Below are 17806 nucleotides of genomic sequence, written 5' to 3'. Positions count from 1 at the left end.
AATAAAAAGTTGTCTATATAAGCTATCAGTATGTCTTTAACATCGTAACTGTCAAGGGTATTAGGCGGCTAACGATTGTGCATGTAGTTTTTGAGTAAAGTGACTAAACACCGTCGCGGCAAGTGTTGTTTTCTGCCAGACTGTATGTAAGACACTTGAACGTCAAAGGTAGAATCACATACTGTTGGAGACCCGTAAAGGTCCGGGTTAGAATATTGGCCTTCAGTAGCCTATGCTTGTCGTAAGAGGCGACTAACGGGATCGGGTGGTCAGGCTCGCTGACCTGGTTGACATATGTCATCGGTTTCCAATTGCGCCGATCGATGGTCATGATGATGATCACTGGATTGTCTGGTCCAGACTCGATTATTTAGAGACCGCCGCCATATACCTGGAATATTGCTGAGTGTGGCGTAAAGCTCAACTTACTCACTCATACTGTTCGATGTTGTTTGTTGTTGAACGTTCCTCTCAGCTATATTTCACCTATAGTATTGTGGCCTGTCAAGCTGTCCACAGTGAAGAGCCCACACCTAACTTTGTTGGTATTAGGTGGCAGTATTCACGTATAGGTTTGTTCGGTTTGATAGTTGTTTGTTTAACAATAAGCTCAACATGTTTCTTTTTCTGTAATCCAAATCCAGAATGTAAGTTGTTTTAAAGAAAATAACCTTATTTCATTGTGTCATAGCGACCTGAAAATAGTCGAATCACGTAGTAAGATAAAAACTATGGCCTGATTAGGTCAGGTTGCACACACACAAAAATTACCTTATTGCACTGGGTCATAGCGACCTGAAAATAGTCGAATTACGTAGTAAGATGAAAACTATGGCCTGATTAGGTCAGGTTGCACACCAGGATATGTTTGGTTCATTTATATATCAAGATGGAGCTGAAAACCTACTTGTGACATGGTTCAGAATGTCATCATAAGGTTCTACAGACACATAGATCGGATGTCTGGCGAACTTTCTCTCAAATGGCAACCCGCTTCTACACCAAGTTTTTTTGATGCTAGACACAGCAAATGGTAACACACAGATATCACATGTTAATGTTAAATACAATGTATGGTACAAATACACCTAAACTGAAGAATAGTTAGTGAGTGAGTTAACATTGATACAAGCATCAGCAACTCAAGTAAAAACACCATGCTGGAGACCATGAGGACTTACAATACCTTTGCTACCTGCATGCACCATACCAGGACTGATGAATATCGGTGTCCATATTCTTAAATATCTAAAATAGTTTACAATTTTAAACATTTCCTTGTGTATTTATCGTTAAGCGTTACCAAACAAAAATGAAAAACCCATACATGATTTTAAGTACGCTGATATTTCCGCTTTGTCTCACACCAATATTCAAAAAAATGTACTCATATTCATGCCACAAGTTCTACACGTGTAAATGCACAATCTATTAAATAAACGTCGGTTAAACAGTAAAGTTTGAAGTACACGGGAAACACTGAGTAAAATATAAATATAATATACTTCTTATCTATTTCAAGCTGAAACAACTCTCGTTTTTCACTTTGTGACCAGACACTCATTCACGGACATGCGCTGTCCCGACTCTTGGGTCATCGTAGTTTGCATGGGCTTACACGTCTTAAGCCCTGCAACATATCGTCTTGTTTGCAGAGCCCACTGAACTGGTCTCGTGATGACAACGATTCCTTACAAAGGCTGTCGACTTTATTAGTATCTACGTGCACAAATCCGAAAATGTCAGAAAAGGTTGCCTAGTCCGTTAAAAAAATAAAATATATACATATTCATGATAACTAAACACCCATCTGTTGTCTGTTGAAATCAATTCATCCCATTATATTCATATTTCGGCAGGCTTTGCATATTTGGTAAAGTTAAAGTTGAAAAGAGGAAAGATACAATTCGCTTACTTCTCCAAACGTTCACACAAAACTTCATAATGTTCAGGAAGACGAATAGAAATGGTTTATATTTCGAGACGGGATGGAAAGGGAGAAAGAAACACACAAACAACTACATCCCAAGGTACGAAAAGTGTAGTCATTTTCTCCCAATTTTAAAATAATGTAAAAAAACAATTAGAGACTCCATTATCATGAGACATTTGAGTCCATAGTAAATATTCAGATATAGGAACATATGTGAAGGTGTACTCATACTGCCCCTCCGATGAACTCATATCTGTACCTGATACTATACCTGATACTATACCTGATACTGTACCTGATACAATACCTGATAATGTACCTGATTATACCTTATACTATACCCGATACTATACCGGATTATACCTGATACTGTACCTGATACTATACCTGATACTATACCGGATACTATACCTGATACTGTACCTGATTATACCTTATACTATACCCGATACAGTACCTGATACTATACCTGACACTGTACCTGATTGTACCTGATACTATACCTGATTATACCTGACACTGTACCTGATTATACCTGATACTATACCTGATACTGTACCTGATTATACCTGATACTGTACCTGATTATACCTGATACTGTACCTGATACTATACCTGATTATACCTGATACTATACCTGATACTGTACCTGATACTATACCTGATTAAACCTGATACTTTACCTGATACTATACCTGATACTTTATCTGATTATACCTGATACTTTACCTGATACTATACCTGATTCTTTACCTGATTATACCTGATACTATACCTGATACTGTACCTGATTATAGCTGATACTGTACCTGATGCTATACCCGATACTATACATACAAATACTTCTATAGCGCCAGAATCCGATGTAATCTCCCAAAGGCGTCCACGCTGGAGCTAAAGGTAAGCTTTGGTAAAAAGATGAGTCTTTAACTGGCTTTTGAAAGATGCAAGTTCAGTCAGTGATCGAAGTTCTTGTGGTAGATTTTTCCAGAGTTTTGCACCATTTGAAAAGAATGCTCGGTCACCAAAAGACTTTGTTCTTGTACATTGAATTTGCAGAAGAGATTGGTCACTGGAGCGAAGAGATCGGGTTGGCACATAGCGTTTTACAAGTTGTGAAAGATACCCTGGAACCAGTCCATGGATGCATTTATAAACAAGAAGCAATACTTTGTATTGGATTCTGAATTTGATCGGCAGCCAATGGAGGTTTTTCATGACAGGGGTAATGTGGTCAATTTTCTTTGTTCTGCTGATCAATCTTGCGGCTGAATTCTGGACTCTCTGTAGTTTGTGTAGCACATGATTTGGAATACCACTGAGCAACGAATTGCAGTAATCAATGCGTGATGTTACATACGCCTGCACCAGCTCACTCGTTGTTTTCTCGTCAAGGTACCTGCGTATCAGGCCGATATTCCGAATATGGAAATAAGCGCTGCGACAAACACTGTTGACATGTGGTTCCATGCAGAGAGATGAGTCAAATACTACACCAAGATTCCGGACTTGAGAACTTGGTGTGATTTCACAGTGCCCAATAGAGAAAGTGGGAAGATCAAGTTTTGCCCCGAGCCGCTGAGGTCTGAAAACGATGAGCTCGGTTTTGTCGTCATTTAATTTCAACCAGTGCCTTGACATCCAAATTTTGATACAATCAACACATTCCTGGACTGCTGTGAATGTGAAAGATGTTGAGGCAGAATCGAGTGGTTTGAAGGACACGTAAACCTGTGTGTCATCCGCATAAAGATGCATACTGAGGTTAAAGGACCTGACAATATCACCAAGAGGGGTTGTGTAGGCAGTAAAAAGCAAAGGGCCCAGAACTGAGCCTTGTGGTACCCCAAACACTAAGTCACTAGACAGCGACATTTGACCTTGAATAACCAATGATTGTTTCCTGTCTGAGATGTAGGACTTGAACCACTTTAACACGACGCCTTTGACATTGAATCTTCCTTCAAGAGTGGCTAGAAGAACATTGTGGTCAATCGTGTCAAAAGCGGCTGAAAGGTCCAACAAGACGAGAATGGAAGCACCGTCCTTGTCAGTACCCATGAATATGTCATTCTGCACTTTGACAAGTGCCGTTTCCGTGCTGTGGAAGCAGCGGTAAGCTGATTGATAGACTTCATGCAACCCATTGCTGTTCATATGATCCTTGAACTGTGTTGCAGCTATGCGTTCAATCAATTTGGAAATGAAAGTCAAATTGGACACGGGTCTGTAGTTTTTCAACAGTTCATGGTCAAGTTTCTTCTTTTTGATGAGTGGGGTAACCACTCCAGTCTTTAATTGTTGGGGCATAACGCCCTCCGCAAGCGATTCATTGACCATGTTAATCAGTATGGGGAGAAGAGAATCAACATTCTCCTTGAGAAGCCAAGTGGGCAAAGGATCAAGCATGCACGTTTTTGAAGGGCATCTTGAGACAAGTTTATGAATTTCAACTTCTGTCACTGATTTGAAGTTTTCAAAAGCTGGAAAGCTAATTTCGGAAGAATCATTGCTTGGCTGATCAGCTCGGGAGTCGTCACTATTACGAAGTGAGTGACGAATAGTTCTTATTCTCTCGCTAAAGAAGGATGAAAACCGGTTCGCCAGCTCCTCCAGGGATACGTGAGAAGGAAGACAAGAGACTTCTGTTTAAAGAATAGTCGGTTGGCAACTTTAAAAACCTCTTTTTGACCAGTCGCCTGACTGAAGGCCTCTTTATAAAACTTGCACTTAGCAGCTTCAATAAGGAAAGCCAGTTTGTTGCACTGCTGATTGTGTATCTGTCTGTGCACCTCAAGCTTGGTCTTCCTGTACTGGCGCTCAAGTTTGCGCCTCTGTCTTTTAGCTACACGAATGTCCTCGTTTAACCAGGCAGATTCTGGATGAATTGTCACTGTACAGGACTTGACAGGAGCGTGTTTGTCGGCTAGCTTCGTCAACTCGGAGTTATATAGATCAACACTTTCAGATATGGACATGATTCCAAAGTTAGCACAAGATCTTAAGATATAACTAGAAAATTCTTGACTATCAACATTCCTCCATTTTCGATAGCTGACAACTTTTCGGTACCTTTTCTGAACTTGTATACTGGCAGTGAAGTGAACACACAGATGGTCCGATTTCACAGAATGATCAAACTTGATATTCTTAATGCCAAGTTCATTCCCTCGAACAATAACGAGGTCGAGAATATGTCTGCGTCTATGGGTGGGTTCCTTGACAACTTGCACTAGCCCATACGTGTCCAGGAGGTTGAGAAGTCTCTTCCCATCCACATCACTATCACGATCAATATGATAGTTGAAGTCACCGCATACAATAAGTTTGCCAGTGATGGTCGTCAAACTTTCAAAAAGAGTATTAAACTCATCCAAAAATATTTTGCCAGAATTTGGTGGTCTGTACAAAACAATGAGATTTAAACATTGATTGTCCTATAAGAACTGAACTGGTAAAATTTCAAAAGAAACAAAATAGTTCCCAAGAGTCAATATCTGCATTTTAAGTTAATCATCATAAACAACTCCAACTCCACCCCCTTTTCTGGAAGTTCATGGCACATGCATGAATTTGAAGCCCGGGGGAACAAGTCTATGTATTGGTAGATTATCACTGTCATCAACTTTTAACCACGTTTCAGTAACAGCCAGCACATTTAGTTTATTATCCGAAATAAGATCATGAATACTATGGGTTTGGTCATTTTGATGTTCCTGTGTGACAAGTGATCTGGCATTCAATAATCCGATCTTGATGTTGTAGTCTTTATAAGTGGGGAGAGATTCAGTTGTAGAGATTTAGATTTTTTGTTGCCACGGCAACCACGGCGGGTTCGTTTTATTCGACAGATACCTAAGTATCTCAGAGTGCTGAGAGTGTTGAGAGGAATTTTAGTTTTCTCTCTGTTCTGAGACAAAAGAAACGATTAACTGTATGACGACAATGCACAGAATAGAAACAAGAGCACAACTCTGATGATAGACTCCATGTCGAGCTTGTGTCACTCACAGAGTCAGGGTGAGAGCTGGTGATGATGTAACACTCAGGACAGGGCAGCCAGGAGAGAACAATAGACAGTCACTGTATGAATGCTATCCTGAGACGAATGGCTTGGGTATGAATTCACTCACTTGGTTGGAAAATTTGAAATTGTCAATAGAAAGTTACATTTTCAGAAATATAACTATACCTATACCTGATTATACCTGATACTGTACCTGATACTATACCTGATTATACCTGATGCTATACCTGATACTGTACCTGATACCATACCTGATTATACCTGATATTATACCTGATACTATACCTGATTATACCTAATACTATACCCGATACTATACCTGATTATACCTGATACTGTACCTGATACTATACCTGATTATACCTGATACTATACCTGATTATACCTGATACTGTACCTGATACTATACCTGATACTGTACGTGATACTATACCTGATTATACCTGTAGTACTTACCAATTGCTATCACTCACACAAATGTTTCATATGCGGAAATAGTACAGAGATACTGGTCAGAACACACACACACACACACTGAATTATGCTTTGAGTTTGCAGTACGTTAAAAGAATGAAAACCATAAAATATTCATGATAACTAAACATCCTCCGTTGTCTGTTGAAATCACCTCATCCCATTTCATTCAGAATACTTCGGCAGACGTTGTAGTGCATATTTACTAAAGTTAAAGTTGAAAAGAGGAAAGGTACAATTCGTTTACGTCTCCAAAAGTTCATAAAAAATTCATCAGAAGGCGATTAGAAATGGTTTATTTTTCGAGACGGGATAGAAAGGGGGAACGACACACAAAAACAACTGCATCCAAAGGCACGGAAAGTGTTGTCATTTTCTCAGAACAACAATCAGAAACCCAATACCCATCATCATAAGAAATTGAGTCCATTGTAAATATTCAGATAAAGGAGCATGGGTGAAGGTGAACACATACTGTGAACACACTGAATTATGCTTTGATTTCTCAGTACGTTAACGTCCTGTATACCAGCATGGGTTGCTGAAGATCAATTCTAACCCGGATCTTCACGGGTGAAATCCAATTGAGTTGTCAGGAGGACTCAAAGACAAACCAACCTATAGTACCATATATATACAAACACACATCTATCCCAACATACCCATCTCTCATACCCCTCACACAACATATCTAAACATTTAATCTTTCTTCCGAGCTACTCCCATTTCTTGTACAGGAACCTTGGTTACAAGAAAAGACAATAAATTGCCCTGTCTCCCCGAGTTAAATCAAGTCTGCATGTTTCATATGGAGTGTCAAATCCCCGGGTAATGTGATTGGACATTATTTGACCTTGACTCGTGTAATTGCAACTGGTAAATGCGGAGCGAAGTGTTTATCAAACATAAACTACATGCAGTGGAAGATTAGTAGGTCAAAAGACTGCATCGACAAGGAAACCGATTCTCACTTCACACGCATCACTTTCATCGAGGTAAGAAAGCTGGACAAATAAGTTAACTTCATGAATAATTACTTTTTCTGGTGAATGTAGATCGATACTATTTTTGTTCCGCTGATGTGAGAGTGATCTGTGTGTTTTGAATTTTACCCAGATACGGTACCTCTGCAATTTGAAATTGTGGATACGAGTCAAAACTGGTTAGTTAACTATTTAAGCGTAAACTGAATATTTCTTAACTTACTTAAAATGACACACCCCGACACTGGACTAATTTAACTGCATTTGATAATCTAAATGTAATTGTAACTTTTGCAGAGCTCTTTCTTATAGTGAATTATGCACTATGATAGATATTAATTTACAACAAAAGCTTGTCTGACAGAATGAACTAGCAAGTGTGTGTTTAGCTACGACGCTTAACCCATAGCACAGTGATGTGATACTGTGACCCCTCATAAATTGTGTCAAGGCACGTATATTCATTAACATATTTCACTTACTCTGTGGATTGGTTGAATGTGTCTCATCATGACACAATACCTCACAATGTATCTACTATCCCTGGTGGTTTATTGTGTGTAATTCTGACCCAGTTCTCCACAATATATTTCAGTTCCCCCTGTGGGTTCGTTGTGTGTCATCGTGACCCAGTAATCCACAATGTATTTCTATTCCCCTGTGGCATTATTTTTTGTCTCCTCGTGACCCAGTCCTCCACAATGTATTTCATTTCCCCTGTGGGTGTATTGTTTGTCATTGTGGCCAAGTAATCCAGAATGTATTCCGTTCCCCCTGTGGGTATACAGTGTGTCGTCGTGATCGAGTCCGCCACAATGTATTTCCGTTTCCCTATGGGTATATTGTGTGTCGTCGTGACCCAGTCCTCCACAGTGTATTTCAGTTCCCCTGTGGGTATATTGTGTGTCGTCGTGACCCAGTCCTCCACAATGTATTTCCGTTCCCCTATGGGTATATTGTGTGTCGTCGTGACCCAGTAATCCACAATGTATTTCCGTTCCCCTATGGGTATATTGTGTGTCATCGTGACCCAGTAATCCACAATGTATTTACGTTTCCCTGTGGGTATATTGAGTGTCATCGTGACCCATCACTCCACAATGTATTTCTAGTCGTTGAAGGTAATAGTGAACACCTTAAAATCAGCCCCTTCGTAGTTTCTAAATCTATTGAAAGAATTTGTGGTACAGTTAGAAATGGCACTCGTCTCCGCTCCCGTTCCCTGCTTGTTGGATGTGCAAGGGGAAAGCAGTCTCAGGGTTTATTAAAGGCACTACAATTCTGCAAACACTGAGATAGTTGTGTCAGTGCACAGAACTCTAAATTCATGTTGAGGCATTGTCCGAGATCGTGCTAAGACATATCCGAAGAGGAAATAGTGACAGAACTACAGACCCAAGGTGTATCATCAGCGAAACGATGTATAAGGAAAGATGGTGATAGTATATATATAGATATTGATAGTAAGTACCAATACAAACCTGTTTACCTTTGCCCTCACAAAGATCCCTACATCGATCAAAGTTGGGCATTTCAATATCGGAGTTGATGTGTATATTTCCAACCCACTCCGTTGTTTTAAATGTCAACAATTTGGGCATGGAGCAAAATCTTGTCGTAAACATGACAAGTCTCCTTTATTCCTCTCAAATCTGGTGATGGTTGTCAAACTGCTATTAGTTGGGTATCCAACGATCAGAAATACCGTATCCAATCGATGCTATAAACATTAACTCTTCATCAGCTTCGCAGACCGAACCTGTCCCTGAACCTGTGATTGAATCTGATTGTATGCTTGAAGGGAAAACGAACAGAATTCTAATTGCGAAAGAACGAACAAAAAACAACGGAAGAAAGAAGCAACGTCCCTAAAACATATTCAGGACCCGTCATGGGTGGCTTTCCCAATATACTACAACTGAATTGTAGATGAGTTTGGAACAATTTAAACCATCTTCAACTTTTAACCAAGGATTTCAAATCATCAGCATTTTGTCTACTAGAAACTTTTCTCCGAAGGACAGATAAATTTGACCTAAGACATTATGATTCATACCATAGCTTTTCTCCTCCTTGGGGATAAAGCTACGGGAGGTTCTTATGTTTGGTGAGGCAGGGCATCATTCATAGTCCTGTTCCTCTCCCTACCCCTCTCCAGGCTGTTGCAGTTCGTATGGCATTAAATGTTCTGTGTACATTCCGCCGTCGAATTGTTTACACAGTCTGATCTTCAGGAACTGTATGACTCTGTCTTATCATGGAGATTTTAACGGTCATAACCCTCTTTGGGGTAGCACTGACAGCAATACAAGAGGTAAAGTACTGGAGGATGTTTTCTTAAACAGCATTTTTTGCATATTTAATGATGACTCTTACTCTTGTCTGAATTTATCCATTGATGATTCTAATTTACTGAGTGAATTTGAATGGTCAGTTCACGATGTGGAAGTGACCATTTTCCCACCATATTAAAATCTGTGACACCGTCTGATGTATCTCCGTCATCACGTTGGAACTTTGATAAAGCTAACTGGGCTTTGTATGAAATTCTTTGCTCTAGTAATGTTCCTGACCTATAAACTCTACTCTAACGAACTTCACAGAATAGTTGATGATTGGGTTCCGAAGTCCTCTTCAAATCTTCACATCCGTAAACCGTGGTTCACTGCTAACTGCAAATAAGCTAGGAAGAAAACTTAACAGTATTTCCGTCACCATCCGATGGTCCATGATTTAAATAAGTATACAATTATAAATGCTAAAGTCCTGTGTGCCTTTATACAAAAGAAATGCCAATCATGGTAAAATTATGTTTCAAAGATAAATTCACGTACCCTGATCTCAAAGGTATAGAACATAGTTCAGAAAATTAAGTTGTAAGTCCAGAAAGTAAATCTTAATTCAGCATACACCATCTCAAAACTGGAGATCAATTATCAACTGAAAGAAATGGATATCGCAAATAACCTGGTTGAAACACTTGCGAAACATTCTTCCTCCAGTATCTATGTTCCTAACTTTCAAAAATACTAAAAGGGGAAGATTATAACGAAATCTTCACTATTTATGAGCCCCATACTGCTTTAGAACAAGCTCATGATACTGATGCAGCAGCTGATAATATTCGTTACCAACTCCTGAAACACTTACCTGAAGCATGTTTAGAGACACTGTTGAATATTTTTGATGAAATTTGGTAAATGCCCTTCCTTCTGGCATGATGCCATAGTTGTACCATACCCAAATCTGGACGTGATCATACCGATCCCTCTAATTATAGACCAATTTCGGGGTCGGTGTGGTAGCTTAGTGGTTAAAGTGTTCGCTCGTCACCCCCCGGGTTCGATTCCCCACATAGGTACGATTTTGTTGTCCCCCCGCCGTGATATTGCTGGAATATTGCTAAAAGCGGCGTTAAACTAACCTCACTCACTATAGACCCATTTCACTACTTATAACTAGCTGCGTTTGCAAAACCATGGAATGCATGGTAAATATCAGATTTACTTGGTACTTGGAATGTAATAATTTAATCACAAATATTAAATCGCAGTACCATTGACCATTTGGTGCGATTGGTTAAAATTGTCATTATAAATAAGCAATATACAGTGTCTATCTTTTTCGATCTAGAAAAAGCATATGACACTTCGTGGAAATATGGTATTTTAGTCTGCGTGGGTTCTACCCTGTCTGATCACTATGAACACCACCAGGGTGTCCCAAAGTTAGTATTTTGTCACTTTATATATCATTAAAATTTACAGTTTAGCAAACGTTTTAAATGATTCAATTGATGGATCACTTTTCGTGGATGCTTTTCTAAGTTCTTGTTGTGGGAAAAATATAATCGTAACAACACCTTGAAACATTGTCTTTCCATGTCATAACATTTCATTCGCGGCAGTAAAAGTTTAACACTGGTTCTGTTTGTGTTTTGAGTGTCGCAATACATTTTGCCGTTGAAGATGTGTGTTGATTTTCCATGCAATGGCTCAGGTGATGCACAATTTTGATGTTTATGAGTCTTTGAATGCCCGTTAGAATTCATACACACAAAGGTGTAAGGATCAAAATCTGTGATCTATAGGACACGACGTTTTGGAGTATATACTGACTCCATCAATTAAGAATATACAGCAATGGCGCCAACAATGGCAAAGAGAGAGACGTAGGCAATAAAAGGCGATATTCTATGCGGAAGCTGAAAGAACTCTTTGGAAAAAGACTGATAGGTATAAATTTCAACACTGTGTCATGACCAGAAATATGAACCAGATGACGACTTTTATATTTTCCATTTCCTCTTTATGTACAGTCCCTCGGCCGTTCAAGGATGTCTGTTGTCGAGGACCACGACGTAGGAGGTAACTCTATCAGCTTCCTGGAGGTCGATGGCTTTCGGTAACCAATCGTTGACCCGGAAATAGTTAAGGGCATGTCGCAGCTGAAGGTCAAAGATGACGATATATTACTACTGGCATATCCCAAATCAGGTATCTTCACTGGTATATGCATAACACACCCAAAACCATACTAAAAACTGATATTTAAGGTGTGGGTGATAAATCGATGATTACGGCAAGTACTGAAACGGGGTTCAGTGTTGTAGCCGAGTGGTTGAAGCGTATACTCGTCACGCCGAAGACCCGGCTTTGATTCACCACATTGGTACAATCTGGTGTCCCCCTGGTGATATTGCAGATTTATTGGTAAAAGCGGAGTAAAACTAAACTAAACACACACATCCTTACCGACAAACCACCCCCTGTTACAAGTCAATAGCTCTCTCTGGTGTCTCCCCGCCGTGATGTTGCTGGAATATTGATAAAGGCAGCGTAAAAACAAAACTCAGTCAGTCAGTCTCTCATTTGATCAATCCAGGTGTTTCTAAAGGTCGAAAATCACGTATTCATGCGCATGTTCTTGTTGACATTGATGTTTGTGTGGAGGACATGATTATAGGTTGTTATGTTGATGATCTAGTATAGCCTTGATTAATTTCAAGATGAACACATCATGTCCAAGAGAATACGGTCCTAATGAGTACGTGTTTGCCATTTTACCATGGTACTATCAAATGTAACAAAAGCAGTGCCTAAAGTAGATGCATCATGATTCTTAGGTTAACACACTGGCTTTGGGAAATCACTTCCATGCTGCTCCAGGGTAAAGCAGAGACCGTCCCTCACTGGAAGAGTAAAGTCATGGTGGAGCTCCAGCCACAGGAAGTCATAGACGCATTCCCAGGATCCCCTCGTGTCCTCAACACGCATGTTCGGTACAACCAACTTCCGGTACAAGCAAGAGAGAAGAAGTGTCGCATTATCTTTGTCCTGAGAAATCCTAAGGATGTTGTTGTGTCCTTCTTTAACCACCACAAGTCATTCAAGAATCTATATGGGGAGTACAATGGATCTTTAAAGGATTATCTCCCTTTCTACCTGGCTGGGAAAAGTAAGTCATTTGTCATTTCTTTGTTTTGTTGTTTAACGTCGCACTCAAATAATATCCAAGATATGAGGAAGGCACATATACGAGTCGGACCAGACATTCCTGTGATTCATATTGTTAGCAACTAGTCGTGAGTTCGGGGTACGATGAGAAACTAACAACCCCGTCAGCGATCTTTAAAAAAACATATGTCTATTTACTGTGAATATTTTCAGCATGAATTCTTCATCTGGAGCAGATCCTCGCTAAGGGTTCGACCTTTTGATATTCAGGTCACAGAACCTCTTTTCATCTAGTTACTGGGGTCTGATGTATTTCAAGTCAAAATCTGGTCATTTCAGTAAATTTTAGTCCTTACCGATTTAAGCAAACAATAAACTGAGTTCTGAATTTTTGTGACCCATCACGTCAGACAGCAAAAACACGACAAATGCGAGGAAATGCGAGAGCTGACGGCAGTTTTAAGCTTATCACATGACAGTCACATGCATAACCTACAAATTCAATATGGAAGATGCTTATGTCGCGTGGAATGCAGCTCGTGAGGACAACGATAGACTGACTTAATTTTCATAAGACTGCCACGTAGAATACAAAGTGATGAATAATTTAGGCACAGTCAGTGTATCTTATCTACCAGCACCATTGCCCTCTTGCAGCGGACTACGGATCCTGGTTTGACTATGTCCTTGAGTGGGAGAAGGACATCGAGGCCCAGCAAGACCGACACCCTATACACATAATGTACTATGAAGACATGAAGCAGGTCAGAGATTTCACAGCTTATGTTAACAATGACATGGTTATTCCTAAGTTGAAACGAAAACCTGTGAGAAACAAAACGATCAAAAGACATACAAATCACTGCAAAGGTATCAAAGAGGCAGCGTGAGTGAGTGAGTGAGTAAGTGAGTGAGTGAGTGAGCGAGTGTTGCTTTAAGCCGCATCAGCAATAAAACCATACGATTTAAAGTGACAGTACAAATTCAAGAGCAGTGATTATTCAATCCAGAGTATTCAGGGAATAATGATCATCACACTCAAAAATGGTGTCGTAACTTGAGATGTAATTTGTGATAAGAGGCAATAGCCAGCTCCCTGTATATCCGGGGGTGGGGTGGTGAGGGTATAATCCTCATACAATCAAGGTCTACCACTTCATTCGTTGGTTGGTGTTTAACGCCACACTCAGCAATAATCCAGCTATGTGGCGTCGGTCTGTAACTAATCGAGTCTGAACCAAACAATCCAGTGATCAGCAGCATGAGTATCGATCTACGCAACTGGGACACGATGACAAGAGCCTGATCATCCGATCATGGTAGTCGATTCTTAGGACAAGCAAGACTCTTGTCGGGTCATTCCACTTGAAGAAGAGTGAAACCCACCTATAATCGAACCCCAAATCCCCGGTTTCTGGCTTGAAGAAGAGTCCCAACTCTGATAAGTGAACTGAGATGGGTTGAAAGCCTGGGCCAACCATATCCTCTTTTAATACCAACATCAAGATAAACATTTTGTTGAATAACCATGCATGGTCTTGTCCTCAGAAGCCCTTGGAGGAAATCCGGAAGTTGGCAGTGTTTCTGGGAGTACCTACTGATGACTCACTCTACAGCGCCGTGGCAGAGAAATGTTCCTTTAAGAATATGAAGGGCGACAAGGAACCATACGATCCAAAGTTCAAGGGCCAACTTTTTGTTTACAGGAAAGGTAAGCCAAAGGGGTCAAGGGTATATAACTATATAGATGCTTTTGTTCGTTTCGCTTCTTTTATAACGACGCACTACCGACACATTTCGATTTGTAGAGACTTTGTGCAGGCATGTCTAAAACTCAACCTCGAACCGATTTGGGCGGTGGGGTAGTCTAGTGATTAAGGTGTTTGCTGGTCACGCTGAAGAGCCTGGTTCGATTCCCAATATGGGCATAATGTGTGAAACCCCTTTCTGGTGTCTCCAGGCGTGATATTGTAGGAATATTGCTAAAAGCGGCGTAAAACCATTAGTGTTTGGAATTGGTTGAAATCTCACAATTGATGATTGCTTCATTACCAACGAACAATCATCGAAACAAATTGGTTAGCATCATTTTTCAGATTTTCATATCCAGGTTGTTATTGCAGATAGGTATAAGATGATGCAACCTGCTACTTTAAAGTGATGACTAATATATCATGACCACAAACTTCCTGGAGTCTTCAAGAAATATTCAGTCATGACTTTTCAGTTAGTGAAGTGAGTTTTCTAAGAATTAAACAAGTTTGCAGGACCCCACAACTTCGAAGATATGTTCCATCGTCAAGTGTTTTAAAGACTAAAACAGCAGTTCCAAAATCGTTTGTGTTCGATTATGAGAAAATGTGATCGATTGCTTGGTCGTTTGGTCACGGCGACCAATCTTCGATTATTTCAATTAATCGGAACACCACTACTCACTTGAACCATTATACGTTTTCTCATAACATGTGTTCATTTGTCCCTTCCTAGTGTATAAAAAGTACATGTTTTCTGAAAGTCTCATGAAACATTTTCACCACCAATTACCACCATGTCGTGAGTGAATAAAGTTTAACCACGATTTTAGAAATTTTCTAGCTGGGAACACCAAAAATATTGGCATCACACATTGTTCCCGTGTTGGAAGTTTAAATCGGGTGTTTATCATGGCAGCGAACACTTTAACAACAAGGCTATCCCATCGCCCCTCTTGTAGTGAGTTTCTTATTTTATGTAAGTTTGACATTAGAATCTTCTGGTAATAATCCCTGTTTACACTTGTCCTTTAATTATATTCAAATACACTCAAACACTGCAGTGACGAAACTTCATATGGCTTGCGGTTGTCTCGAAATACAATCATCATCACTTTTAGGGTTGAGCGTCTACTTCTAGAGATTCCAATTTCGGGGATTATAATGAGAAGAACATGTACATTTCCCGAGTGGTATACAGCAGGTATACCAGGCATGATATCAGACGTTGTTAGAAGTTTTTTAAGAATATTAATTAGAAATCAAAGTCGTGCTCTTACATTCAAGCCCAAGACTCACCCCCACCCCATCCCCAACATGCTTGTCGTGACTGACAGGACTGACAGGACTCCCAATTGCAAATGTCGCTACGCATGCTGGATTGTCTGGCCCAGACTCAGTTTTTTTACAGACCGCCGTCATGCTGGTGGAATATTTGTGAGTGCTACGTTACACAATTGTTTTCTTCCAGGGCTGTCAATGTGAACTCTGCATTGACTGTGTTCCTCGTTCCAGGCCAAGTGGGAGACTGGCAGAACTGGCTGACACCGGAACAGAACGAGATGTTTGACAAGTTGTACCAGGAGAAGATGAAGGACAGCAAGTTCAAGGACAAAATCAGGTTCACGCTTACATAGGCACATTGTAGGATATGACTCACAACGTATACTAAATGGTACATATAATGACGGTATAAATACACAGTAATCACTACCCCCATGGACACAGCCAACGCTGTAGTAGCTGCTGTTCTAGTTTACAGATTTTACCCATATTGTACGCAGACCAAACGGAGAATGAGAAATCCGATCTCAAGCACGCAGGCTTGTAGTCATTGTAGCCATATTGTTCAAAGCGAAAGAATGCATCGTAAACCAACCTCAGTATTACTTCAAGCTTGACACGCTAACTTGATATTGGCAAATACAAATGGGTATCTGAAGTTTCACTACTGTATTTTCTTTTGGTAGTATTGGACATGTAGTTGGAGATAAGAAGATAATTAGTGGCGATACAAAGCAAAGACCAGTTGATATGGATATCCTATCTATCCACTTACGATTCCAGTTCAACCAGCCATACACATATTCAAAATACAGGAAACCCGTGAAGATACAGGCTAGAATTAGTCTTCAGCAACCCATGCGTTTTATAAAAGGCGACTAACGGGGTCGGATGATCAGACTCGCTGACTTGGGTCAAAAGAAGTCTCTTTTAAAGAGGCCCTGTTGTTGGGCTGTATCACAGCTGACAGGGGTGAGTTGAAATTGGGTTTAAGGTCGTGCTTGAGAATATTTCGCTCATATGACAACGTGCATGCGTGTGTATGTGTATGTGCGGCTGCTTGTACTACCCAAGACTTAAGCTGATTTTATAGTGCTAGCCCACTGAGATATCATGCCGCAGTGAAGCATGAATACCCGACTCAGTCACATTATACTGACTCCGAGCCGACAGTCCTTGATGTACCCATTAATGTCGAGCGCCAGGCAGGGACCAACAAGTACCATATTTTAACGTCTTGTGGTATGACTCGGTCGGGGATCGAACCCGCGACCTTCCGCTCTCCGGGCGGGCGCTCTAACCACTATATCACGGAGGCGGTCCAGATGACAGAGGGTAATCTTTAAATTTGGAGAAACTGATAAATACTACGTATTCTTTTGAATGTAAAAAGATTGAACGTTTAGGAAGAGATATTTTTCAACTATTGCTGACAACAATATATGTAACCTGGGGCTAAGAGTTTACGGTCAAATCAACTGTGAACAATAATAATGTTGATGCTGACGTGACATTAGAATTTATTTTATGTGAATTTCATTCACTTTACAACTTTAACTCAACAATTGGAAATTAAAACGGTTGGATGTCGGATTGTGTTGTGTTTTTTTCAAAATAAGATATTAACTACATGTGAGTTGTCAGCGTCGTCTCTAAAACCAAAGTGTCCTCCAACACATCGGCATCGTTTGAGTTGCTGATTTCAACAGGGTTGTTGGTCTGACCGTATCGCGTTTTGAAAAATCATTTATATTATTTATTTGTTTCCTTCTGGGACAAACGTCTTGCACCAAGACATATTATTCCCATTTGTGTTTGGCACCATAGCTTTGGTAGGACACAGAGGTATGATACCTCTGATGAATGGCATGATCTTGGTTGGCTGCCAGGAACAGAAC

At 40.2% G+C, this 17806-nt stretch overlaps 2 protein-coding genes across 2 annotated transcripts; one reads left to right on the top strand and one right to left on the bottom strand.

Moving 5' to 3' along the window:
• Nucleotides 1-3167: 3167 nt before the first annotated feature.
• LOC124258099 lies at nucleotides 3168-7107 on the bottom strand. The gene is made up of 4 exons (XM_046692167.1): nucleotides 7097-7107; nucleotides 4556-5335; nucleotides 3779-4361; nucleotides 3168-3251 (listed from the first exon to the last, which is right to left on the bottom strand). Exons 1-4 carry the CDS (start codon nucleotides 7105-7107, stop codon nucleotides 3168-3170), a joined length of 1458 nt encoding a protein of 485 aa, XP_046548123.1.
• A 5447-nt stretch (nucleotides 7108-12554) lies between these two features.
• On the top strand, nucleotides 12555-16570 carry LOC124258108 (sulfotransferase 1C4-like). Its single transcript, XM_046692175.1, has 4 exons — nucleotides 12555-12874; nucleotides 13531-13637; nucleotides 14422-14584; nucleotides 16140-16570. Exons 1-4 carry the CDS (start codon nucleotides 12574-12576, stop codon nucleotides 16259-16261), a joined length of 693 nt encoding a protein of 230 aa, XP_046548131.1. The 5' UTR covers nucleotides 12555-12573; the 3' UTR covers nucleotides 16262-16570.
• The last annotated feature ends 1236 nt before the right edge of the window (nucleotides 16571-17806 follow it).

This window comes from Haliotis rubra, unplaced genomic scaffold (genome assembly GCF_003918875.1).
Source record: "Haliotis rubra isolate DU_JTF1 unplaced genomic scaffold, ASM391887v1 Scf682, whole genome shotgun sequence".
NCBI lineage: Eukaryota > Metazoa > Mollusca > Gastropoda > Lepetellida > Haliotidae > Haliotis > Haliotis rubra.
This window is presented reverse-complemented; position numbering and strand designations above follow the sequence as displayed.

Bases quoted from the DNA above. Each gene is read 5' to 3' on its own strand.
- LOC124258108 (XM_046692175.1), top strand. From the start codon at position 12,574: ATGCTGCTCCAGGGTAAAGCAGAGACCGTCCCTCACTGGAAGAGTAAA. The intron at 12,875-13,530 runs GTAAGTCATTTG...GCCCTCTTGCAG, and splicing joins TTTCTACCTGGCTGGGAAAA to CGGACTACGGATCCTGGTTT. The intron at 14,585-16,139 runs GTAAGCCAAAGG...TCCTCGTTCCAG, and splicing joins ACTTTTTGTTTACAGGAAAG to GCCAAGTGGGAGACTGGCAG.
- LOC124258099 (XM_046692167.1), bottom strand. The intron at 4,362-4,555 runs GTATCCCTGGAG...ACTTGTCTCAAG, and splicing joins TCTCTTGTCTTCCTTCTCAC to ATGCCCTTCAAAAACGTGCA. The intron at 3,252-3,778 runs GTACCACAAGGC...TTCGTTGCTCAG, and splicing joins CTAGTGACTTAGTGTTTGGG to TGGTATTCCAAATCATGTGC.